The sequence below is a fragment of the Saccopteryx leptura genome, chromosome 1 (assembly GCF_036850995.1).
Source record: "Saccopteryx leptura isolate mSacLep1 chromosome 1, mSacLep1_pri_phased_curated, whole genome shotgun sequence".
Lineage (NCBI taxonomy): Eukaryota > Metazoa > Chordata > Mammalia > Chiroptera > Emballonuridae > Saccopteryx > Saccopteryx leptura.
In genome coordinates this window covers 191999586-192023713 of record NC_089503.1, presented here as the reverse complement: position 1 = coordinate 192023713, position 24128 = coordinate 191999586, and the positions used below count along the sequence as shown (strand labels likewise).

The window sequence follows — 24128 nt, the reverse complement described above, 5'->3', positions numbered from 1 at the left end:
CTAAATAAGGAAATGGCAGCCACTAGGAAATGGTAGGACAATGCGGAGTCATAAACCACTCTTGCTGTCCCTAGGCATCTGTCCTGAATATCTTCACTTCCACTCACAACCCATTCTAGGAGAGCTGAACTCCATGGATTGTACTAGGGATGAATATCTTCCTCATTCCTAAAGAATGGCATCCAACTCTCTAGTTTCACTTCCCCCGTAAGTCCTGAACTGCTGCCGCTCTGGGCCGGGGCCAACACCAGACCCCTGGCACCATCCTAGGTGCACAGCTCCCACCTAGCCTGCGGATCCGCGCTATGCCTTGCCGTCATCCCCACGCGCCCGCTTTCTATCCCCACCTCCCCGGCCACGCCCCGCGGCGCTAGGCTCTGACGTATTTACCGCGCGCCCTCCCGCCCCTCGGTTGTTCAAGCTCCGCGCGCGGCCGGGTCTTTTGTTCCACGGGCCGGAACCCGCGACCCCTCTCTGTAGCTTTCCCGTCATGTTCCCGGCGGTCTCCTCTCCGCGGACCCAGGGGCCTGGAACCCGAAGGGCCCCAGTGGGCGGAGTCGGGCCGGGCTCCACGCCGCGGACAGCAAATAGGAAGAGTCTGGCCCTAGGGTCAGCGGTCAGCTCCCCGGTGCTCTTCTCTCCGGTCGGCCTGCGCAGCTCGCTCAGCTCGCGGTGAGTGATCGTCCCCGGTTGGTTTGGTGACTCACAGGCTTACGGGATTCGGCAGGTCTGATAGGTTAGTGTTTCCAGAAGACGCCGGAATCTGAGGCAGAGGAGGCAAATGCCAAGGTGTTGGGAAAATAGACTTTCGCTACCCTTGCGGGCATTTCAGCATCATTTTAATTCATTAACTGTCTTCACTTTGCACTTTCCATGGAATTACCTTTGTATGGAGGTGAAGAACAAACTGGATTTGAATCAGTGGTTACCTCCCTCCCTCTTACTACCCCGGTGATCTGGTATAAGTTACTCATGGCTCTTCTGTGAAATGGCAATAATAGTATCTGCCCTGAGCCTGCTTCACTAAGGCCAAAGGAGTCAGTATGAAATGCCACGACACATATATAAAGCGGTGGTGGGAATGGGAAGAGACAGAATAAAAGGCGTACTTTATTTAATGTATTTTTTAAAAATTTCTTCTTACCTTCTGATGATCATTTAAAGAAAAACTTTGTGGTAATACTCTATCGGTAAACAAACTCGTGACCACTCTGTATTTGCGTCTTTTCCTGTAACCCATATATGATAACCTTTAAACTGGTAACTTTACATTATTTTTTTGAATGTTAAAATGAAAGTGAGGGCCCTGGCCAGTTGGCTCAGCGGTAGAGCGTCGTCCCGGCGTGCGGGGGACCCGGGTTCGATTCCCGGCCAGGGCACATAGGAGAGGTGCCCATTTGCTTCTCCACCCCCCTCCCCTCCTTCCTCTCTGTCTCTCTCTCTTCCCCTCCCGCAGCCAAGGCTCCATTGGAGCAAAGATGGCCCGGGCGCTGGGGATGGCTCCTTGGCCTCTGCCCCAGGCACTGGAGTGGCTCTGGTAGCAACAGAGCGACGCCCCCTGGTGGGCAGAGCGTCGCTCCCTGGTGGGCGTGCCGGGTGGATCCTGGCCGGGCGCATGCGGGAGTCTGTCTGACTGTCTCTCCCTGTTTCCAGCTTCAGAAAAATACAAAAAAAAAAAAAAAAAAAAAAAATGAAAGTGAGAAGAAAATATAGTTTCCACTGCTGTATCTGCTGCATTGAAGACCAGATAACAGCAGATGCTCTTGACACATTTCATTTCTCACTTGATTATACAGATCTGATAGATCCTTATAATTCTAGTGGACAAGAGGTTAAAGATAATCTAATACAAAGCTTGTAAAACTTTTTTGACCATAGCATGTGATAAACTCTTATTTTATATTCTATTTTGTTTTCAAAAATGTTAATGGAGACTCAGAATTACCCACAATTTGAAAAACAGTGGGCTAGTCCAACCTTCTTATTTCACAGCTAAGAAAGCAAAGTTATAGATTGTTAACTTAATGGTGCATGCATCTAAAAACTAGAGTTTAAGAGTCTGAGGCCAAGTTTTTCTAAATCCTGTCAGTCTTTTAAAATGAAAAGTCCTGAATACAGGAGGAATTTTCACTGTTCCATTTCATATTTCTTATTTATCAAAGTTCTTTGTTGGGAAAATACAGACATAAAAATTAGGATAACGGAAAATTTAAGTTATGGTGAATAATGGGGTCTCTGTTTTTTTAGAGGAACACCTACACGAATGTTACCACATCACTCCATAACTGAGGCTATGAACTATGATGTGAAAACGTTTGGATCGTCTCTTCCTGTTAAAGTAATGGAAGCCTTAACATTGACTGAAGGTGGGTGTCATTTTCCATTTGCCCCTATTAGCAATTCAAATGAAGCCTGGTTCTAGCAGGTATATTCACATTTGTGCTTTCTCTGATATACCTCTACCTAAATAGGGAGAAAGAGGTAATCTATTTAGTTTTTCACTGTCATTAAGAAATATAGGCCCTGGCCAGTTGGCTCAGCGGTAGAGCATTAGCCCAGTGTGTGGAAGTCCCAGGTTCGATTCCTGGTCAGGGCACATAGAAGCTACCGTCTGCTTCTCCACCCTTCCCCCTTTCCTTTCTCTCGATCTCTCTCTTCCCCTCCTGCAGCCAAGGCTCCAATGGAGCAAAAGTTGGCCTGGGTGCTGAGGATGGTTCCATGGCCTCCATCTGCCTCAGGCGCTAGAATGGCTCCAGTTGCAACAGAGCAGCTGCCCAAATGGGTAGAGCATCGCCCCCTAGTGGGCTTGCTGGGTGGATCCTGGTCAGGCACATGCGGGAGTCTGTCTGCCTCCCCGCTTCTCACTTTGGAAAAATACAAAAAACAAAAAAAGAAATATAAGTTAGAGAAGCAGAATGAGTTCACACTGGCACAAATTAAATCTTTAATGGCTGTAAGTACTGTGTATGCAAAACTCAGTCCAATTTCAAAAGTTGATCGAGTATATAAAATTGAGCTTTGAAATAAAAACCCCAAAAACTAGAGCCTTGTGTTACTGGGTTTAAGAAAGCAGTAAAACCAAGTCTTACATTCATTTCTGGGTCCTATGCAGTTTCACAGAGACTCTTTGTGTAAATTCATGCTCTTATGTGGTGTACCTTTGGAAGAATCTGTTGGCAGAGAAGTAGAGTGGGCATTTGCAAGATGCAGTCAACACAAGCTTCAGAAAGGCTACATTAGGATGAGGGTCTGGGTTACTGGATGAGCAAAGTTAAGAGCATCCTCAGTGATCTGCTTAAGTCATTTTTATTAAGAATTCAATTCTAGATCTTTGTAATTTTCTGGAATGTTATTTTGCAAACTGGGTAATTGAAATCAGTTTAGTGGTTTATAAACAGCATTTTTTAATAAAATGAAATAAAATTGCAGAATATCAGAGTACATCTCATAACATATTAAGTAACTTTTGTTTTATTTAAATCATGTGTGAATGTATTTCATACTATGATATAAAATGTATTTCATACTGTAAATGACAGAAAAATTTAAAGTGCTCCATTCTAGAAGGAGGAATATTTCTTGTCAACTTGAACTTGAACATCTGGACTGGAAGTCCTTGGGAGCTTTAGGTACAGTTGTCCACAGATAGCTACAATTCTGCTGACCCCTACATGCATTGTTTATATATACATATCACATGTATTTCCCCCTCTAACAATATATATTGTATATGTCATATGTTAAAATAGTTTAACATATTCGTGCGTCAGGTAATGTTACAAATAGTACAAGAGTCTCTAGAAACGAGGATGTGTGAACTTGAGGAACTCTTCCCCATATGAAAACCTGCCAAGGGCTCACCAGTATATATAGTGCTTTCAGGAAAAAACAAAAACAAAAACACTACTGAGCAGATATTTCACTTTAGCCAAAAGCACACTTAGCCTGGGCATAATTTGATATTTTAGCTTGTGTGTTATCGATTCCTCCTCTCTACTCCAAGTGAGAATGGGGCGGGGAAGCAGACAGATAGACTCCCGAATGTGCCGAACCGGGATCCACCTGGCATCTCACCAGGGGGCGATGCTTTGCCCATCTGGGGTGTTGCTCTTCCGCAATTGGAGCCATTCTAGCACCTGAGGTGGAGGCCATGGAGCCGTCCTCAGCATCAGGAGCAACTTTGCTCCAATGGAGCCTTGGCTGCGGGAGGGGACGAGAGAGATCGAGAGAAAGGAGATGGGGAAGGGTGGAGAAGCAGATGGGCGCTTCTCCTGTGTGCCCTGGCCGGGAATTAAACCTGGGACTTCCACAAGCTGGCCCAACACTCGACTGCTGAGCCAACCAGCCAGGGTGTTGATTCCTTTTATTTTGCCTCTTTACCCTGCCTTTCAGCCATGAGTAAAGGTCAGATTAAATTTCCAGGACTGTTAACATGTTTATGGAGGTTTATCTCCAGTGCTTAAGAAAGCATATGCTAATTTCATTTTTACCACTTAATACAGAATGTAACCCTTTATGTCTCTATATAATGAAGTAATTAATCATACTTTCAGGGAGGTCTTATTTGAAAATCATGTTTTTTTGAAGGAACATGATTTTTCCTTGAAATATTTTGTGTTTTTAATGAGATTTATTATTTTGTTGCTTTATGAAAATAAAGTTATGAATATTATTAAGTATTACAGAAAGAAAGATATCTGGTCATAACAAAAATTAAGAAACATTAAACCAAAGCACAATATATTGAATATTTAGATAAATTTCTAAATTGTTAAATAGATCTCTTGTTTTGGATGGTAATAACTCTTAAATTATATTCAAGTGTATTTTTATTGTGAATTAATTTATTTTGTTGCCGGGGTCCAGCCCCGGGGGGGATCCAGGGGTCCCACAGGAGGAGACGGCGTCGGCGAAAATCGAGTGAGAGCGCCGAATTCTTTTCTTTCTCTTTATTCTCTAGTTAGCATTTACTGCCAGGCATCTCTCCCAAATGCTAGTACAGCTCCTTTTTTATACACACACACCAAGTTACAATTATATGGTATTAATCATTGCTTCTGTTTCACTATGTTTACATGTTTCCAGATAACAGTTAATTTATATCTATAAACTACAAATCAGGTGGCAAATCATTCAAAGTACAACTACAAAATAACTTGAATAGCGATAACAACATTGGTAAAAGCTTTTAAAGGATTAGTACTAACTAATAACTCAACTTTACTGTTGTTGGGAGTCAAGGGGCAGAGAGAGATTAACAGACGAAATCATTAAGGATTAGCAAAGGACCACCGCTTGCTCAGGCAAATGGCCTTGAGTTCATGCAGTGTCCTAATTTTTCTCACAAGACTTCAAAAGGCTTGCTTATTAAGAAATTGTCATAACATCAAGAGTAACTTTTGCTTAAAGATATATAGAGTGCACCTGCAAGATAGCTTAGTAGCAACATAATATCAGAAGGCATTAATTGCTATTGTTTCTATGGATCCCCCCATATTTCTCTTTATTATCTGAACGAAAAACCCTGGAAAGTATATAAATCTCATGAGAATGTCTCACTGAGAAAGCCCAGCAACTGCCTTTAGTCATAAAACAAGTCTCTTAGCAAAACATTCTTTTCTTGCCGACTGCGCTCCCATCCAAGGCCACGCAACAGGCCACTTCACTACACTTTACCTAAGATTCTAATGTCTAGTTAAACTTTATTCATTTACTATATTCATACACTAGTTAAGTTCTAACTTTATTCTTTCTAACATGATTAATAAGAAGAAATTCTCCTACAAACTTAACCCTTTATGAGAGATAGTATGGCCAGCCTCTTATATTTATGAGCCCAGTTCAAGGGGCTTACAGGCTTTTCTGTGGAACTTACACCTTCTGTCTTATTTCCAAAGAAATTACTACAAATCTACAGGGAAAGCACGGTACTATTATCCCTGTGCCACAAATAATAGCACACACCCAGAAAAAGGGGGGATATAAGGCCAGATTAATTTAAAAAGGTCAAAGGGGGAAGTATCGTTGTGCCTTTCCTTTGCGGTGACTTTGTCAACCCGCAGCCATTGGTCTTCACTGCGGTGACTCTGTCAACCAGCAGCCGTTGGTCTTCTCTTCTGTGACTTTGTCAATCAGCAGTTTTTGATCTTCTTCTGCTGTGACCTTGTCAGCCAGCAGTTGTGGGTCTTCTCCTGCTATGACCTTGTCAGCCAGCAGTTGTGGGTCTTCTCCTGCTGTGACCTTGTCAGCCAGCAGTCGTTGATTGGCTCCCGACATTTTGTGATTGGTAATTTTTTTGGAGAAGAATGTGGCAATAAAGAAGATTTTGGTATAAGCAATTTTTATTTTTGTATAAGCAAATTTTAACAATTGCTTTTATTCCTATACTGTTAACTGTGTGCCTCATGTTTTTGTTTAGATGGTGATCAGCTGTCTGTTCAAATAGATGAAGGTGGATGGGCTTGTCTGGTCTGCAGAGACAAACTTATTGTTTGGAAGATTTCTCTGGCACCTATTTCTAAGGTAATGTCTCTTTGGAGAGATAAAAAGAGTTAGCAGAGAGGGGAACCAATTGGCTCTTAATATTTACCCTATATTTTTAGAGTTGTTGGAGGAAGTAATCTGAATTTACTCAAGCATTATCAATTGTACTTTCACAGTGATATGAAATAGTGAGCATGCACACACATTTGAATATTAGGAAGAAAGTTTCTCCCCTTTAATAGTTTTTGAACAAGGTTCATATTAAATTTTTTTTAAGGTGAGAAGAGGGGAGACAGGCAGACTCTTGCATGCACCCCAACCAGAATCTACCTGTTAATTCCCTTTTGTGGCTGATGCTCAAGTACTGAGCTATTTTTAGCACCAAAGGTGATACGCTCCAGTAGAGCTATCCTCATTGCCCAGGGTCTCACTTGAGCCAATTGAGCCACTGGCTGCAGGAGGGAAAGAGGGAGAGAAGGAGGAGAAGGAGGGGTGGAGAAACAGATTGTTACTTCTCCTGTGTGCCTTGACCAGGAATCGAACCTGGGACATCCACATGCGGGGCCAATGCTCTATCACTGAGCCAACTGGCCAAGGCCACAGTTTGTTTATTTCTAAGAAGGTAGGACTGTGTTTTACTGAATCAACTGAATGATGCTTAATAAAATAGGAAAAAGTGATACCAATTTTACAACTGCTAGTTTAACTTTCAGTTGTCCATTTCTCACACAGAGGTTGTCATTTGTGTGTTCATTTGTATGTCTAGTAACTTAGCCTGAGCAACCTCTTTTTCTGTCTGTTCCAGATCAGGCATGCTCTCTTGCATCACTTATATTATTCACCAGGCCATTGTTGTATTGGAACTCAGGTCTCCTGCTTACCTAATATTTCCTGTCTACTGGCCTCTATTGCTGCCTAGTAAATTGTGTTTGTAGTTAGAAGCATAGTTGAGGGAGAAGTCCTGGGGGGCATGATGAGATTGGACTAGGTGATATTCTTGGTCTGGTCTGGCTCTTAGATTTTCTGATTTCTATCTCTTATGAGCCTTTGTTTTAAAATTACTGAAACCCATGGTGAAAACTTGATCAAAAACTGTGAGAAGAAAGATTATTTGTAAAATGGTATTTCCAGCAATGAATCAAAATGATATGCAGAGAAAGGAAATAGTGAAGTCAGATGCATGTTAGAAACACTGGGTTTGATGTGAAAGGTGTTTTATCTGGTTTTGTCCTGCAGTTATCTGTTTGCAAAGAACTTCAGCTGCCGCCCAGTGACTTCCAGTGGAGGGCTGATTTGGTGGCTCTCTCTCACTCTACCACCTCAGGGGAAGTACATTCTACTCAGGTAGGTGACTTAAGTGCTTATTGAATAATTTATTTTCAAATAAGGTAATTCTAAAGTTGGAAGGATAATTTGTCCTAATTCTGAGACATACCTTTGTTGGAGTTAAGACACTGGTATTGGTAAAGAGACAGACACATAAGGCAGTGGACCAGAACAAACAGAAAACCACACAGAGGTGGCCCCTTGATCTCTGACAGAGGTGCAAGAGCAATTCAGTGGAATAAGAATAGTCTTTTCAGTAAATGGTGTTGGGAACCATTGATGATCCTTATGCAAAAACATGAATTTTCTCCTAAACCTCATACTTTATACAAAGATTAACTGAAAATGGATCATAGACCTAAATGTAAAACGTAAAACTTTAAAACTTGTAGGAGAAAATCACTAAGACGTAGGATTAGAAGAGTTCCTGGAAATCACCAAAGAGCATGATTCATAAAGAGAAAAATGGATGACTTGAACTTCATCAGAATTAAAAACGTGGCCCTGCCAAAGATACTGACAAGAAAATGAAGAGACAGGCTATAGACTGGGAGAAAATAATTGTAAATCAAATATCCAGCAAAAGACCTATATCCAGAGCATAAAAAGAACTGTGAAGCTTAATAAGGAAACAATGTAATTTAAAAACAGCATAGGGCCTGAACAGTTACTAAAGAGGCTATAAGGATGTCAGATAAGCACGTGAGGAGATGTTCACATCATTAGCTATTAGGGAAATGTAAATCAGAACAACAATGAAATACTACTACACAGCAATTACATGGCTAAAATAAAAAGTACTGACACTACTAAGTGCTGATAAGGATGTGGAGCAGCTGGAACTCATACATTGCTGGTAGGAATTCAAAAATGGTATAGCCACTTGATTTTCACTGTGACCTAACAATCCATTCCTGGCTATTTGCCTTAAAGCAGTTAAACTTACATTCACACAAAAACAATACATAAATGTCATAGCAGCTTTATTTGTGATAGGCAAAGATGGAAACAACCCAAATGTCCTTTAGCAATTGAATGGATAAACAAACTGGTTCAACCATAGAATGGAATACTATACAGCAGTAAAAAGGAATGAGCTGTTGACACATGCAGTGATCTGGATGAATCTCAAATACATTATGCCAATGGCATAAGCCAGTGAGTGTCAAAGTTTAGTTCTATGTATATTATTTCATTTGTTTAACATCCTGGGAAAGATGAGACTATAATGATGGAAACTGGTTGCCAGGGGTTAGGATAGAGAAGAGTGTGACTATAAAGAAATTGGTGTAGGGAATTTGGGGGCTCATGGAACTATTCTGTATTCTTATTGTGTGGTGGTAGTTAACGTGATTCTATACATATAAGATAAATGTCTTTAATAAAGCTTTCATTCAGGATTAAACAGAAACATGAGTCTATACATGTGTTAAAATTCCTACAACTGTACAGCAAAAGAAAAAAGTCAATTTTACTGGATGATAATTTTTAAAATATAAAATGGAGTTTTCATTTTTCTTAATCAAACAGTAAATTGTCCCATTATTTTACTATCAGTTTCATCAGACTCCCAGTTATTGGGTCCTTTTTTTTTATTGTAATTGCTGAGTGTTACAATCTTGTTTCCAGTCTGTTGCGGTCATGGTTGCCACCACAGAAGGGTCCATTCGCTACTGGCCAAGCCTTGCTGGTGAAGACACCTACACAGAGACTGTCGTAGATTTGGGAGGTGGTAAGACTTGCAGTTTCCTAACAGCAGTGCAGGTGTGTTGATGGATGTCTTTTTATGTTTATTGGAAAGCTGTGATCTGTGATGTGGTTTGGAAGTGGGATTTGAATGACTACAAATGCAGGGTTTTGAACAGATTATACAGGCCAGGGAGGGATCAGAACTTCAAGAAGGATGTAAGGGGCCATGATTTGAATAGTTAGAAAAAGGATAGCCCTTCTCATAGGGCTCTGAAATATCAATACTGGATAGTATAGTAGGGAGTGGCATTTATTTCTTTCAGGAACATTTTCCAGGAGGGACTTAGAACCTAGAACCTTAGACACTGTGAAGAATGGTTTGCTAATGTATACTCTACAGGTTTACCAAAGAAATAAAATCTGATGTTTGATTTGTTGAACCTACAACCTGGTGAACCTGTAATTTGAAAATCAGGGGGGAAAATGCAGTTAAAAAACTGCAACAAGTCTTTCTAGATTAAATTAGTAATAGTAAGTGAATGGACTCATAAGTAAATTATTTTAATAACATTGTTCCTTTTTTTATTCATTTAGATTTGTTTTAAGGTATAGATGATTTTTCAGTGCATCAAAGCATTTTGTGTTAATTTTCTTTATGTTAGTCTTAGATGCTTAACTGACCTAATTTCACAATATCTGTCCCCAGGGAGGAAGTTTTATTCTGTCCTCATCCGGGAGCCAGCTGGTCCGGCTGACCCCTGAGAGTTCAGGGAAGATGCATCAGCGCATCCTGCCTCAAGGACAGGGCGTGCTTTCAGGAATTGGCAGGAAGGTTTCTTCTCTTTTGGGAATTTTATCTCCTAGCAGTGATCTCATAGTAAGTAGATAACTTTGTTTTATAAGTTTGTTTCTTAGTGAAATCAGTAAATTGGACGTTTCCTATGAAGTTGGTGTTGCCTCCATATGAACAGTAGTGCATGTGAAGTAAAACCTTGAATCTTTTCAATGAAACGTTTTTATTACGATAACCAAATGAGTTTCTGCTAACCCCCTCACATACCCTGGAATGTGAATATTCTTAAGGCACACAGATTACCGGTATCTTATGAGTGCATTCTTTAAATGAAAACTTATGTAAAAGTGCACGTGTTCAAGACTAATTTTGCTTTCTAAACTTAACCAAAAGTGTGTTCTCCACTCCCATGACCTCAGCTCTCTGTGCAGCTGGGCGCCCTCGAGCTCCACAGTAGTGAAGGGAGGATGATGGCTGCCGACAGTTAAAGAGCGTCTGCTGTCTGTTAGGGGCTCCATATCTGTTATCATGTGTAAATTTTATGGCGCTCTATAATATAAAGCACTTTCTCTCCAATTTGCCAATGAAGAGATGGCTTCAGAGACCAAGTAAATTGCCTAAGGTTGCAAACTGTAGTAGCAGAGTCATGCCTAGTCCTGTTTGAATTGAAAGGACATTTTCTCACTGTGCTGTTCCCCTCTGATTTCAGCTTGCTGTGTTCCTCTGCTTCCTTGAAGAGTCTTGAACCTAACACTTGTCTGAAAGCAAACCGCTCATATTCTTGCTTCTCTGCTGCTGACTACACATTGACCTACAAAATTAGTCTTTTTTTTTTTTTACAGAGACAGAGAGAGTCAGAGAGAGAGATAGACAAGGACAGACAGACAGGAACGGAGAGAGATGAGAAGCATCAATCATTTGTTTTTCGTTGGGACACCTTAGTTCATTGACTGCTTTCTCATCTGTGCCTTGACCAGGGGGCTACAGCAGACCGAGTGACCCCTCGCTCGAGCCAGTGACCTTGGGTCCAAGCTGGTGAGCTTTGCTCAAACCAGATGAGCCCGTGCTCAAGCTGGCGACCTCGGGGTCTCGAACCTGGGTCCTCCGCATCCCAGTCCGATGCTCTATCCACTGCACCACCACCTGATCGGGCTAATTTGTCTTTTGACCTGGCTGTTTCTTTTAATGGCACTGTCATTTTTTTCAGTGACCCAGGGATAAAACCTTGGTTTTGGGGGGGGTGTCTCTCCTTTTGTAGCATGTTAGTTATTTACCAAGTAGTCTGCGTTTGACTTCTGTCATATCTCATTTTCACCCCGATCTTTCTGCTTCCATTGTTCTGTCCTAATCTACACTCCTGGTCAATTACCCCTAAGTTCTTGGTGCCAGTCCAGTTTACTCACTGGTGGCTCTTCTAGGCTATTAGTGGCCAGAGTCACAGTGCAGAATTGGACACAATTAGAGTTTTCATTCAAAACACTCATATATAGGCAGTGTCCTTGGCAGTTCCCCAGATCTGTCTCTTGTTTCAATAGTGTTTTGATAGAACAGACCCGAGAACACCCCTTTTTCCAGCCTCCGACCACCCTCTAACCTCTTTACAGTTGTTATCTTCGGAAACACCTCAGCTCTCCTTGGTCTCCAAGGCCAGCCTTAATTAACTCCTTATTGCTGAACCATGAGCTCCCAGATTCGTCAGAATGATTTCACCCAAGTGGAGGTCCCATCAACCACCTATCACCCTGTGTCTGTGGGCTCCACACCTACCTCTCTCTGGGCTTCTGTTTCTACCGTGACAATCTGGAGGGCAGGAGCCGCTTCTTCCACAAGTTGGCTGAGGAGACGTGCGAGACCACCCAGTGTCTCTTTAAGGTGCAAAACCAGTGCGGTGTCTGCGTTCTCTTCCAGGAGGCGCAGAAGCCTTCCTAAGATGAGCATGGACGAAAACTCGGGACGCCATGGAAGCCTCCATGCGCATGGAGAAGAACCTGGCCCAGGCCCTGTTGGGACTACGGCCCTGGGTTCTCCCCGCACAGATCCTCAGCTCTGTGACCCCCTGGATAACCACTTCTCAGATGAGGAGGTGAAACTTATCAAGAAGACGGGCACCCGCCTGATTCACCTCTAGGTTGGCCGGCCCCCAGAATGGGCCGGGCTAGTGTCTAATCAAAAGGCTCACCCTGAAGCATGACTATGAGCTTTTGGAGCCCAGAGACATTTGAGGGGCCTCTTGTATTCCCCTAGCGTCTGCCTTTTACCTCTCCCTGAAACCACTAGGCATCCTTTTAACCACCCAAGAGCCTTCTCCCATGCATTGGACCAAATGCAAACAGTAAAGTTTTTGTGACAAAAACAAAGTCATTCCTGTGTACCCAACTTAAAAAAACAATCTATACTTCATGAGCAAGCAGGAGCTTAAAAGGCAGATAACATAGCCATATGTAAGTAACTACACCCATCCCTGCCGCATTCATTTGCTTTGACAGCTCGGTGCTCAGAAGCCACTGGCCATCTCTCCCTTGCTTACTAGGTTTACAGACTCACATTCAGGACTCTGCTGCGTGTTCCCACTTTTTCATTTGAGCCTCATTTTTGCCTTTTTTCTAGTTATAGTCTACATTTCAGTCTACTAGTTCTCTGAAGACCCTTTACTTTCTCCTGCCTCCGAGCCCTGCTCTTGGTGGGCCTTCTGCCTGTGGAAGTCCTACCTTGCTTTCCAGGCCTGTTTCAGGATCAGTTCTTTCTTTGAACCCTAAATAAAGAGTTCTCCTAGGAATACTAATCAAATTATAAAATAGATGAAATTTGAATTTCAGAAATATAGTTTGTTGACGTTTAACTTAATCTACAGACTTCAGTTTTTCTTCTCTCCATACAGCTTTCAAGTGTCCTTTGGGATAGAGGAAGAGCAAGCTTTTACAGCCTGACAAGTTCAAACATCAATAAATGGGAACTAGATGAGTCTTCAGAAAAACAAGTGTATAGTTGGGATATAAATCGAGCCCTGAAAGAAAACATTACTGATGCTATTTGGGTAAGGAACAATAATATTCATCTCTAATTCAGTTATGGTTGGATGGGAATACTTGTTCATTTAGTTGTTTTATTCATAACATTTTAATGTAGTATACAAACATATAATCTTTAGCCATCAGATAAACAGAAACTGGGTATTCAATCTCTAGAAATATTGTAATTCACTGATTACCTTATAATTTTTAAAATGCGCACACTATTCACTCAGTTACTGCATCACTGTTGATGAGGCACTTTAGTAGGTGCTGGGGATACAAAGGTGGAAGTAAATGATTCCTATACTTACATTATTGATATTTTCATATAGGGATCTGAAAGTAACTATGAAGCTATTAAAGAAGGGGTCAACATTCGGTATTTGGATTTGAAGCAAAACTGGTAAGCAGTTAATTTGTCATAAAGAATATAGGTGTTTGGAAAACTAAGTGATGTTTATTATGAAATGCTGAGCAATCTTGCTGTATCTTCTTCTAATGCTAATTTTATACTATTATGCCTTACTAAGTGGTGCTAGTTTATTTAAGAGAGAGAAGGCATCTCAGCCTCCAGCCATCTATCCTAGTTAGAGATGTGTCTTGTCTGCTCTCCCAACTAGATTCTCTTTCTCTGCTAAGAGAGGCCGTTCCCACTGCTGTGAGGCTCATACGTCATCTTTCTCCTCAGGCGGACATGCTGGGCCCACTTCTCCAGCCCTCGTTGTTACTAAAGGAACCTTAGGAAGCTGTGTTTTTGGCTTTATTGAGTAAAGGAAGGACAGGCTGAGGTTTTCTCTTAGCAGGACAAGTTCATGCTCAACCATGGTATGTGCTCAGAGTGAATTTCCTCTTAGAAACAATGCTGTAAGTAGCCTGATAAAGCTAATTTATCCCACGTTATTCCTTAGCTTTAAACCCAAGGGTGATGCGGAACTTAACCATTTGTTGCATGGTCTCTGTGAGGAAGTTCATAATGATTGCAAATGTATGATTTGTAATCCTTTAAGACACAACTTACCAGAAGTTAGTGGCTGTTTTTATTTGTTTTAGAGTAATTTACTTTAATGAAGCAAATCTACTGGGTTTTTGGAAGCATATTGCAGTTTATGTAATTCTTCTTTCTCAGGCTGTCAGGATCCTTCTCTATAGTTTGAAACTATCAAAGGAGTACAAATAATTAGTATATATTTAATTTCCATAAGCACTTTAATTAAATACAAGTTTACCAGTTTTCATTATTTTTACTGGACTTTCAGAAGTTTAGAACTGCAGCTGGACACAGCTCACTGTGCACACAGGTGCAGACATTTTCACACCATATTCAGAATGGAGACATGGTTTGAGAACAGAGAAGAGAAACATGCTTAGGAATTGCTCTGTTGGGTCAGACCCAGGGCTGCTGTCCCCACTGTCATCATGCCAACAAGATTCTTGTGAGGCTGTGAGACTCAGCACTCCTTCTCCTTGACCTTCCTCCCCACCTTTACTCCAGGTTACCCGGTCATCACTCTCATGTCTCCAAGGTCAGCAACTCCTACAGGTGTCCTGCCTCTGAATGGGTTTCTGCTCTTGAAGAACAGCGTTTGTCTTCCTAATGCTTGTTGATACCCTTTGATCGGTTGTTCCTTTGGATCAGGCTTATATTTTCAGGAAATAGGCTTATATGTTCTTCTACTAGATTATTACTTTAGATGTAAAGTTTAGATTTTTTATTTTTATTTATTTATTTATTTTTCTGAAGCTGGAAACGGGGAGAGACAGTCAGACTGACTCCCGCATGCGCCCGACCGGGATCCACCCAGCACACCCACCAGGGGCGACGCTCTGCCCCTCCGGGGTGTCGCTCTGCCGCGACCAGAGCCACTCTAGCACCTGGGGCAGAGGCCAAGGAGCCATCCACAGCGCCCGGGCCATCTTTGCTCCAATGGAGCCTTGGCTGCGGGAGGGGAAGAGAGATACAGAGAGGAAGGAGGGGGTTTGGAGAAGCAAATGGGCACTTCTCCTATGTGCCCTGGCTGGGAATCGAACCCGGGTCCCCCGCACGCCAGGCCGACGCTCTACCGCTGAGTCAACCAGCCAGGGCCAAGTTTAGATTTTTTAAATCTTAAATGTATTACCTTATGGGTACTCACATAAAAATTTGTCAGATTTTACTGATTCTACAAAATTGTGATTTTCTTCCTATTATCCTTACCACCTAAAATAGTCTCATGTTTTTTAAACATGAAGAGTTTTTAATAAAGATGTAACATGTACATATAAGTTTTTGTGTGAACACCAGTTTCTATTTCTCTTGGATAAGTATCTAGGAGCGGAATTGCTGGGTTGGATGGTAAGTGCGTGTTTAACTGTATAAGAAACTGCCAGGCTCTTTTCCAAAGAGACTGTAGCTGTTTCCTTTGCCTTGCTTAGTGATGGGCTCCTGGTTCTGGCAGCAGCGTGGCACCCAGCAGATATCCCATGCCTCGTCTATTATTCTCTGATAATAGTGGAAGATCATGGCTACCAAGTGTCGGATGCAGCAACTGTAGAAGTCACTCAGTATAATCCACCTTTTCAGGTAAGTTTTCTCTTTGTAAGTTAAATCCCAAAGTGATAACAACATACAGAGTTTTCTTTCCCTAAACATTGCCAGGTCAGACAGAGTCTTTGAGAGAATCATCTACACTGCTTGGATATATTTTTAAGTAGCTACATTTTAGACATTGCATTTTATTTGCCATCTCAGACTTGTTCCTTTGCTCAACCTTAGCTAAAGAGAAATGAGAGTCAGAGCAGCTGACAGCAAGCAGTTTGTTTCTTCTGATCAAGCTCTATGAAGAGATTCTCATGTCTCTGTTGTTGAGTAGAAAGAAAATACTGATGGTGGACTGCAGAGTGAAGAATAAGGAAGAAACCTGATAGAAATTGGGGTTTGATTTTAAGTTCTGTATATTACAGATAAATTCCCTTTCTGCTCAAAGTAGTTATTTTTGTAGGCATTATATACTTATCAAAGTTCATGTAAATTGTCAAAACAATTTAAAGATCTCTAATATTAAGCTGCTTCATAGCAATTGGACATATTGTTTAGTAACTGTGCTGTTCTGAGGGAAAGCCATGACAGCTGTAAGTTCATTTCACTTAACCTTGTATAGTACTAATTCTGTTACATCCTTATTCTTTCTTTCTTTCTTTCTTTCTTTATTTATTTATTTTTGTATTTTTCTGAAGCTGGAAACGGGGAGACAGTCAGACAGACTCCCGCATGCGCCCGACCGGGATCCACCTGGCACGCCCACCAGGGGGCGATGCTCTGCCCCTCCGGGGTGTTGCTCTGTCGCGACCAGAGCCACTCCAGCGCCTGGGGCAGAGGCCAAGGAGCCATCCCCAGTGCCCGGGCCATCTTTGCTCCAATGGAGCCTCGCTGCAGGAGGGGAAGAGAGAGACAGAGAGGAAGGAGAGGGGGAGGGGTGGAGAGGCAGATGGGCACCTCTCCTGTGTGCCCTGGCCGGGAATCGAACCCGGGACTTCCGCACGCCAGGCCGACGCTCTACCACTGAGCCAACCAGCCAGGGCCTACATCCTTATTCTTAACATGACTTGTTAAACTGGATACTGTAAGGAAGTCTTCTGATTTGTTCTTTTATTTCAATAAACTAACATATAGTCTGATTATGCAAGAAAAATATACCCAGTGTTAAAATTTTCAGACAGTGCAAATAGGTATAAAGAATACAGTTGCAGTGCCCTGGCCAATGGTGCAGTAGGTAGAGTGCTGCCCCGGGTGCCAAGGTCACTGACTCAAGCCTGAGATCACCAATCCTGAGGTCGCTGGTTTGAGCCCCAGTTAGGACTCAACCCTGAGAACACCAGCTCAACAACCCTGAGGTTGCTGGTTCAAACCACGGACAGGGCACACATGTGAAGCAGCCAGTGACGCAACTAAGTGGAGCAACAAGGTGTTGCTTCTCTCTTTCTCTCTCTAAAAAAAAAAGATACAATTGGAGAAAAATAAAATTATTTGATCCCACTTTAATGTTTTATTTGTAAATAAATCGCTTCTTGAAAATAGTGATACCATTTTTAACATTTAATTTTATTTACAGTTGTCCTTTGAACAATGTGGGGGTTAGGGGTGCTGACCCCTCTCCCCCACAGATGAAGGTCTGCATATAATTTGACTTTCCAAAACCCGAACTGCTAGTAACCTACTGTTTACCAGAAGTCTTACTGATAACAGTCAATTGACACATGATTTTGTATATTACATGTATTATATACTGTATTCTTACAGTAAAGTAAGCTTCAAGAAAGAAAATTATAAGGGAAAATACATAGTACTGTAATGTATTAGTGTAGTAAATTTGTCATCTGTTTGCAAGATGAATTGTCTTTCTGTTAGTATGTATATCAATATTGTCTTATATGATACAAAACTAGGTGTTTTTATATATGTTGCTAACACTAGACATAAAAAAGATAACATGAAGATCGTATTTATTGGCAGGTGTAATGATTCACACATTGCTAATGAAGAAGCAGCAATATAATTGCTTTATGATAGCCTAGTGTTATCCATGTAATTGCTTCATGGTAGTAAGGAAATCTCTAAACATTTTCTAATATTATTTATTGAAAAATTTGCATATAAGGGGACCCATACAGTTCAAACCCATGTTGTTCAAGGGTCAACTGTAATTAGGTCTTATTTCTGTTTCTTCTTCTGATTTTATATATGAACAAATTAACTCAGTTTTCTTGTACCTGATATCTTGATAGTGAAGTAAGAACCAAAATGTTTATCAGGGATTATTTATTAAAAGTATTTACTAGTTCTAAAATAAGTAATATAAGGAATTAGTCCTTTAATTGTTTTCCTCACATTTGTTAATAGGCTTCTAGTTAAAATCTTATGATCATGGAAATGTTTTCAAAATTTGCTAATTAGCACTGGGGAATTTTTTTTTCATTTTCTGTTGCATCAGGTTTTAGAACTGTTTCTGTATATTTCTATATCGCTGATTCCAAATCTGTAATTCTTTTTTTGGTGCATGCTTTAGTTTTTATGCAATTTTAATTTCTTTTTGTTACAGTTAATGGCATGCATTGGTTTTTAAATTGGAGTTAAAGGGCAACGACTTTAATTGGATTGAACATAACCACAAGGCAATTAATGTTTTAAAGACATCACTTTTACATAATTGTAATTGTTTTTAAATGTAAAAATTATTATATGTAAAAAACATCCTCTTATTTTGTGTTAAGATTGAATCATGGCTTCTTCGAGTAGGCATAAGTATAAGAATACTCCTGACACCTTCTGTTATATATGTCGCTGTTACACACTTCAACGTTAAAGGCGCAATATTTCATCATTTGTGACACGTGCATATATTGCCTATTTTCAAGTTCTCCTTGGCAATCAAGACGAGAATTGGGCTCCTCATATTGTGTGTTATAATTGTGAGGAAATGCTTCATGACTGGACGAAAGGAAAACACAAAGAAATGCCTTTTGGTATTCCCATGGTTTGGCATGAACCTAAGGACCACAGCAGTGACTGTTATTTCTGTCTGATCCATACAAAGGGCATCGGCAAGAAAAAACGGCATATGATCGCATATCCTAATATTCCTTCAGCAATACGACCTATCTCACACTCTGAGACACTCCCAGTTCCAGTTTTCAATGGTTTTATTTCTTCTAAGGACAAAGAAAGTGAACATGGTGATCAAGTGTATTTTGATAAGATGCATGAGGAAATGGATGTAGAATCTGAAGGGTCTTCTGATGCCAAGCAATTATTAACCCCTCAGCAGTTTAGCCAACCCGAATTGAATAACTTAGTAAGAGATTTGGGCCTGTCAAAGAAAGCAGCTGAGTTATTACCCTCTAGACTTCAAGAAAAGAATGTACTTTACTGGTCAGCTAAAGTATCCCATTTCAGGAAGCATGAACAAATTTTTGTGGACTTTTTTTCTGAAGGCAAACACTTTGTTTACTATGATATCAATAGTCTTCTCAGCCAGCTAGGTGTTACCACTTACAGTCCAACAGAATGGTGACTATTTCTTTACAGCTCTAAACGAAGTCTGAATGTGTTCTTTTACACAACGGTAATGTTTATGCAGCGGTTCCAATTGGTTATTCAACTCATCTGCGAGAAGATTATAATGACATAAAAATTGTCCTCGACTTTCTGAAGTATGAGAAGCATAACTGGATCATTTGTGTGAATCTTAAAATGGTAAATTTCCTGCTAGGACAACAGAGAGGTTTCACAAAGTATCCTTGCTTTCTGTGTTTGTGGGACAGCCAAGCTCGGGAGAAACACTGGACACAGAAGGAGTGGCCGAAACATGAAGCTCTGGAAGTAGGGATGCAAAATATTGTGAATGAAACTGTAGTTAATCGAGACAGGATCATTTTTCCCCCACTTCACATCAAACTTGACTTAAAATGAAGCAGTTTGTTCAGGCTTTGAATAGAGAAATTGAATGCTTTCAACATATTATTTCTGCTTTTCCTGCCTTGTCTTTTGAGAAGATAAAAGTAGGTGTATTTGATGGACCTCAAATTCAAACCCTCATATGTGACGAAGAATTTGCCAGGAAGATGAATAAGGAGGAGAAAGCAGCATGGCAGTCTTTTGTGGCAGTTACAAAGAACTTCCTTGGCAACAAAAAAGCAGAAAACTATGAACTTCTGGTTCAAAGGATGCTGTTGGCTTTCTGTGACATTGGATATAACATGAGTGTTAAGATTCACTTCCTGATAAGTGAATCTTATCAGGATTCATAAGTTTCCTGAAAATCTTGGAGCTGTTAGTGATGAGCAGACTACTGCTGGAGCATCAGACGAGATTGTCCTCAACAAGTATACAAACGCAAGAAATACAAATGCAAATTTTTGCCTGAATAGAATTTAAATAAGCAGATTTTATGATTAAAATAAGTGTGTTAATATGTTCTATTTTGAAATTGTAGACAAATTCTGATGCAATCATATCTTTTAGTGTATTAGTGTATTTACTGCATTATATAAATTATTATATTTTCACAAAGATGATGTCCAAGAAGACATTCTACTTCATTATGTTAAACTAAATGTTGAAAATTTTACAATAAGATGAAAACCTAAAATCTTGAATTGCAAAAGAACTGTAGCTTACAGAGAAAAACTAATGTCAGATTCGAGATCAGCACACTTGAATTAGGTAAGAACAAGTGTTTTTGTGGGTGCAACAAAAATTTGATTCCCCAGTGTTATTTGCAGCTCAATTTCTCTAATTGATGTTTATTATAAACTTTTTCTGTCATATTTTGTAAGTCATCTATCTCATGGGTAGTATTTAGATTTTCATAAGAGCAATCATTGAATTATTTATCATTATTATGAGATAGTGTTGGTACAAAAATGGGAATTATAAAATCATGCAAACAAGCATTTTTGTTTCAGTTCTCATTAAATGTAATTTTAAATTTAATTTTCAGTCTGAAGAGTTGATTATGTGTCGATTGATGCTCCCAGACTTTTTGAACCAGACTGCCTATCTGTACAATGAAAACGCTGTCTTTGTGTGCTCCACAGGAACGGGGAAGTTTTCCCTTCCTCAGGAGAAGATTGTCTTTAATATACAAGGTATAGTAGCAGTGTTAGACAGCAAGATTAGTGAACTCACTCATTCTTAGTAGTGTTTTGTTTTTTTTCCCCTAAGTGCTGTTTCAAACATGATACTTCCATGTGTTACTGAGACATTCAGTACCATACACTTAGAGTAGCTGAAGTCACAAGCCTCCTAAAAAAGCAGAAGGGTACTAGGATTTCCAAACTGTCACATTTATGGGCAAAAAATATAGTAATGTTTTCTCCAGAAGAGACCAAGAAGGAAAAGACTAATGCTAACAAGTACTATAATGGCTTATTCCTAGTTAGTAAGAGTGACTTATTCTGAGTTGTTCTTTAAGTGTCTCCAGACCCCTGGACAGGAAGAATCTCAGGTGTTGGACTAGTTGGGGAGGGGGGGGGGGGGGCAGAGTCATCCAGTAGTGAACAAAAGCCAAACAAATGGTTCAATCAGGATATTTACCTTAAGGGGTTGAGCAGAGAGGACAGAATCCAGGTGAGTCAGCAGGATGGAACTTAGGTTTTCTAGTCCCAGTACAAGAGCCTTGACTAGGGGAGGGTAGAGTGGTATCAAGTGAGGCACCAAGCAAGCATAGACTTTCCCTCCCTCCCCTCCTGCCACTGCCTTACTCTGTAAATCAAGGCAGAATTGGGCAAGATTATGAAAGCTGTTATTTTGAATTTTGTAGAATGACTAATTTTCATTTTTTTGCTTACTATATTTGTTGTTGCTGTCTTGCAGGGCTGATTTTTATTGTCCTAAAGTTGAAGGATATAGCATCTGCCACTTTGAGTAGCAATGGGTTCTCAACACTTGGTTGAGGATTAAAGAACTGAGCTCAAAGTAGGAGTAATATTATAAAGGAAAAGAAAATGTTCTTAATTTATTGATATGATTTTCTGCTCGGTGGTAGATTTTAGAACATATTTTTTTGTTCTGTATAATTGTGCATTTTTCTTTCTTTTAGGGGACAGTATTTTAGGAGCTGGCTCCTATGGAGGGGTTCCTATCCTTTTCTCTAGAAACAGTGGGTTGGTGTCTATTACTTCAAGGGAAAATGTGTCCGTGTTAGCAGAGGACCTTGAGGATTCTTTAGCATCTTCAATTGCTGGACCAAGCAATGAGGTAATGTGGTTTTATATGATTTTTAAATTTTTATCAGATCGTTTCCCACAAATGTTTAAAAAGTCAGACAGTTTTAAAAGAGCCATGTTGAAAACAGCAGGTGTCTTATTTCTCTCATCCCCTTTGTCTTCTTTGCCAAAAGCAGCTACTTTAAAGTCTTGTAGCTGTTTCTTCTGGTATTTTTGTCTTTATTTATAAGTAATATGCATATATTGTTATATCCTAATTTACCAATTTTAGACATCTGTCAATTTCCTAAAGAATTTGGGGTAACATGACTTTCTCTGCCTTTATTATCCCGTGTATAAGTGACAGTACATTATAGTGACAGTACAAAAAGTCTTTACAGTTCACTGAGTTCAGTAATATACTGATTACACTTCCTTCATTAGAGAACTTCATGTGATCCTTGGAATGTGTAGGGGCTTATTTTATGTTTGCTTACTAAACTGGCTTATTCTCCCCACACCCTCCAGAGCTTTCTAGATGTCTATCAGCAATCTTCCCCACAGTTAGATCTCTAGGAACTTGGTATATATTTTCCCCTCCCTGTCCTTGGCCTCAGACCCTCATTGGGACCTGTCCCTGCACACAGACTGAGGTCGGCCTTGTCTCCCCTCCACTCTGTCATTTGCCATTCCTTCTTCTGGTTTCTGTCTTCATGCATTGTGGGTCAAGTTACAGAGGTTTGGGTGGTTGTGCTTTTTTTTCTTTTGGTCTGATTTTTGAGAGGGAGAGTGGGGTAAAAACCATAAATTTTATTTTTCTGTCATCTTGAAATCTTGAAAACTCATCTATAAGATTTTTATCATTCATTTATAGGAGTTGGGAATAATTTTCATTTGAATAGTATATGAAAGATATAGACTATTTCTATAATTCAAAATTAAAGTTATTTGGTACAGTTTCAACAAAAAATAACTTCTAAAATTCTTCTGTAATCGTGGATTTTGCAATATTCTGATTCTTGAAGCTGCCTTACACTATTCCATTTCTTTAAAATTCTTCAGATTCGCCTGACCAGGCAGTGGCACAGTGGATAGAGCATCAGACTGGGATGTGGAGGACCCAGGTTCAAGAGCCCGAGGTCTCCAGCTTGAGCGCGGGCTCATCTGGTTTGAGCAAGGCTCACCAGCTTGAGCGCAAGGTCACTGGCTCGAGCAAGGGGTCACTCCATCTGCTGTAGCCCCCCGGTCAAGGCACATATGAGAAATCAATCAATGAACAGCTAAGGAACTGCAACGAAGAATTGATGTTTCTCATCTTCCTCCCTTCCTGTCTTTCTGTCCCTATCTGTCCCTCTCTCTGACTCTTACTCTGTGCCACAAAAAAAAAAAAAAATTTAAAAAAATATATAAATAAATTAATAAAATTCTTCAGATTCTTCTTTAAGCTTGGAATCAGCCATTATGCATAGTAATAAACATTGTGATGAGTTTTATAAGAGCAAACCCATTAAGCAATTGTTGTTTATGCTGAAATCACCAATTAATTTTACTCACAATATAATCCTTCAAATGTATGTACCTTTTCTCTAGGACTTTGGATGATCGTTTGGTGCATTTTATCTTGTTTCGATTAATGTCTTTTATATGTGAACCATTGGCATAGAGAGTATGGTAAACAGCTGATATACCTGTGTTGTTGCTGTCTTAGGTCGGCCCAGTTTTTAGTCCAGTAATTAAGAATATTCTGGTACCTTCACCTCTAACTTATTGTTTGTTATTTTACAGAGTATGGTTTTTGAGACCTCTACAAAGAATGAAACAATAGCCCAGGAAGATAAAACCAGATTGCTAAAAGCTGCTTTTCTGCAATACTGCAGGTATAACGTGTTATTTAAATTGTCGCTTATTTTAATTCTGAGAACACGTATTTGACAAGCTACTTATTTGTCGACTGGCAGGAACAAATTGGGGGAATGATGCCAGTAAGGAGAAATGTTTTTTTGAACTTTAGCACTTTTAACAAATTGTTATTCTGAACTTGATAGTCACAGGAGGGTTCTAGCTAGGCTGGGAAAACATGGTGCAGTATACCCTGTCCACTTAGTGGGAGGCGGTGCCCCAGTAAAAGTGGTGTCATGAGGACA

At 40.3% G+C, this 24128-nt stretch overlaps 1 protein-coding gene across 1 annotated transcript in view; it reads left to right on the top strand.

Annotated features, from left to right (window-relative positions):
• The first annotated feature begins 401 nt into the window (after positions 1-401).
• NUP133 (nucleoporin 133) overlaps positions 402-24128 on the top strand; it is a 61484-nt gene continuing 37757 nt past the window's right edge. Inside the window, exons 1-12 of the mRNA XM_066383575.1 lie at positions 402-672; positions 2248-2366; positions 6419-6522; positions 7720-7827; positions 9439-9573; positions 10205-10375; positions 13170-13325; positions 13635-13705; positions 15715-15862; positions 20778-20925; positions 21879-22036; positions 23770-23861. Of these exons, the coding sequence (XP_066239672.1) occupies positions 491-672; positions 2248-2366; positions 6419-6522; positions 7720-7827; positions 9439-9573; positions 10205-10375; positions 13170-13325; positions 13635-13705; positions 15715-15862; positions 20778-20925; positions 21879-22036; positions 23770-23861 (1592 nt within the window). The 5' untranslated portion in view covers positions 402-490. The remainder of the gene's footprint in view (positions 673-2247; positions 2367-6418; positions 6523-7719; positions 7828-9438; positions 9574-10204; positions 10376-13169; positions 13326-13634; positions 13706-15714; positions 15863-20777; positions 20926-21878; positions 22037-23769; positions 23862-24128) is intronic.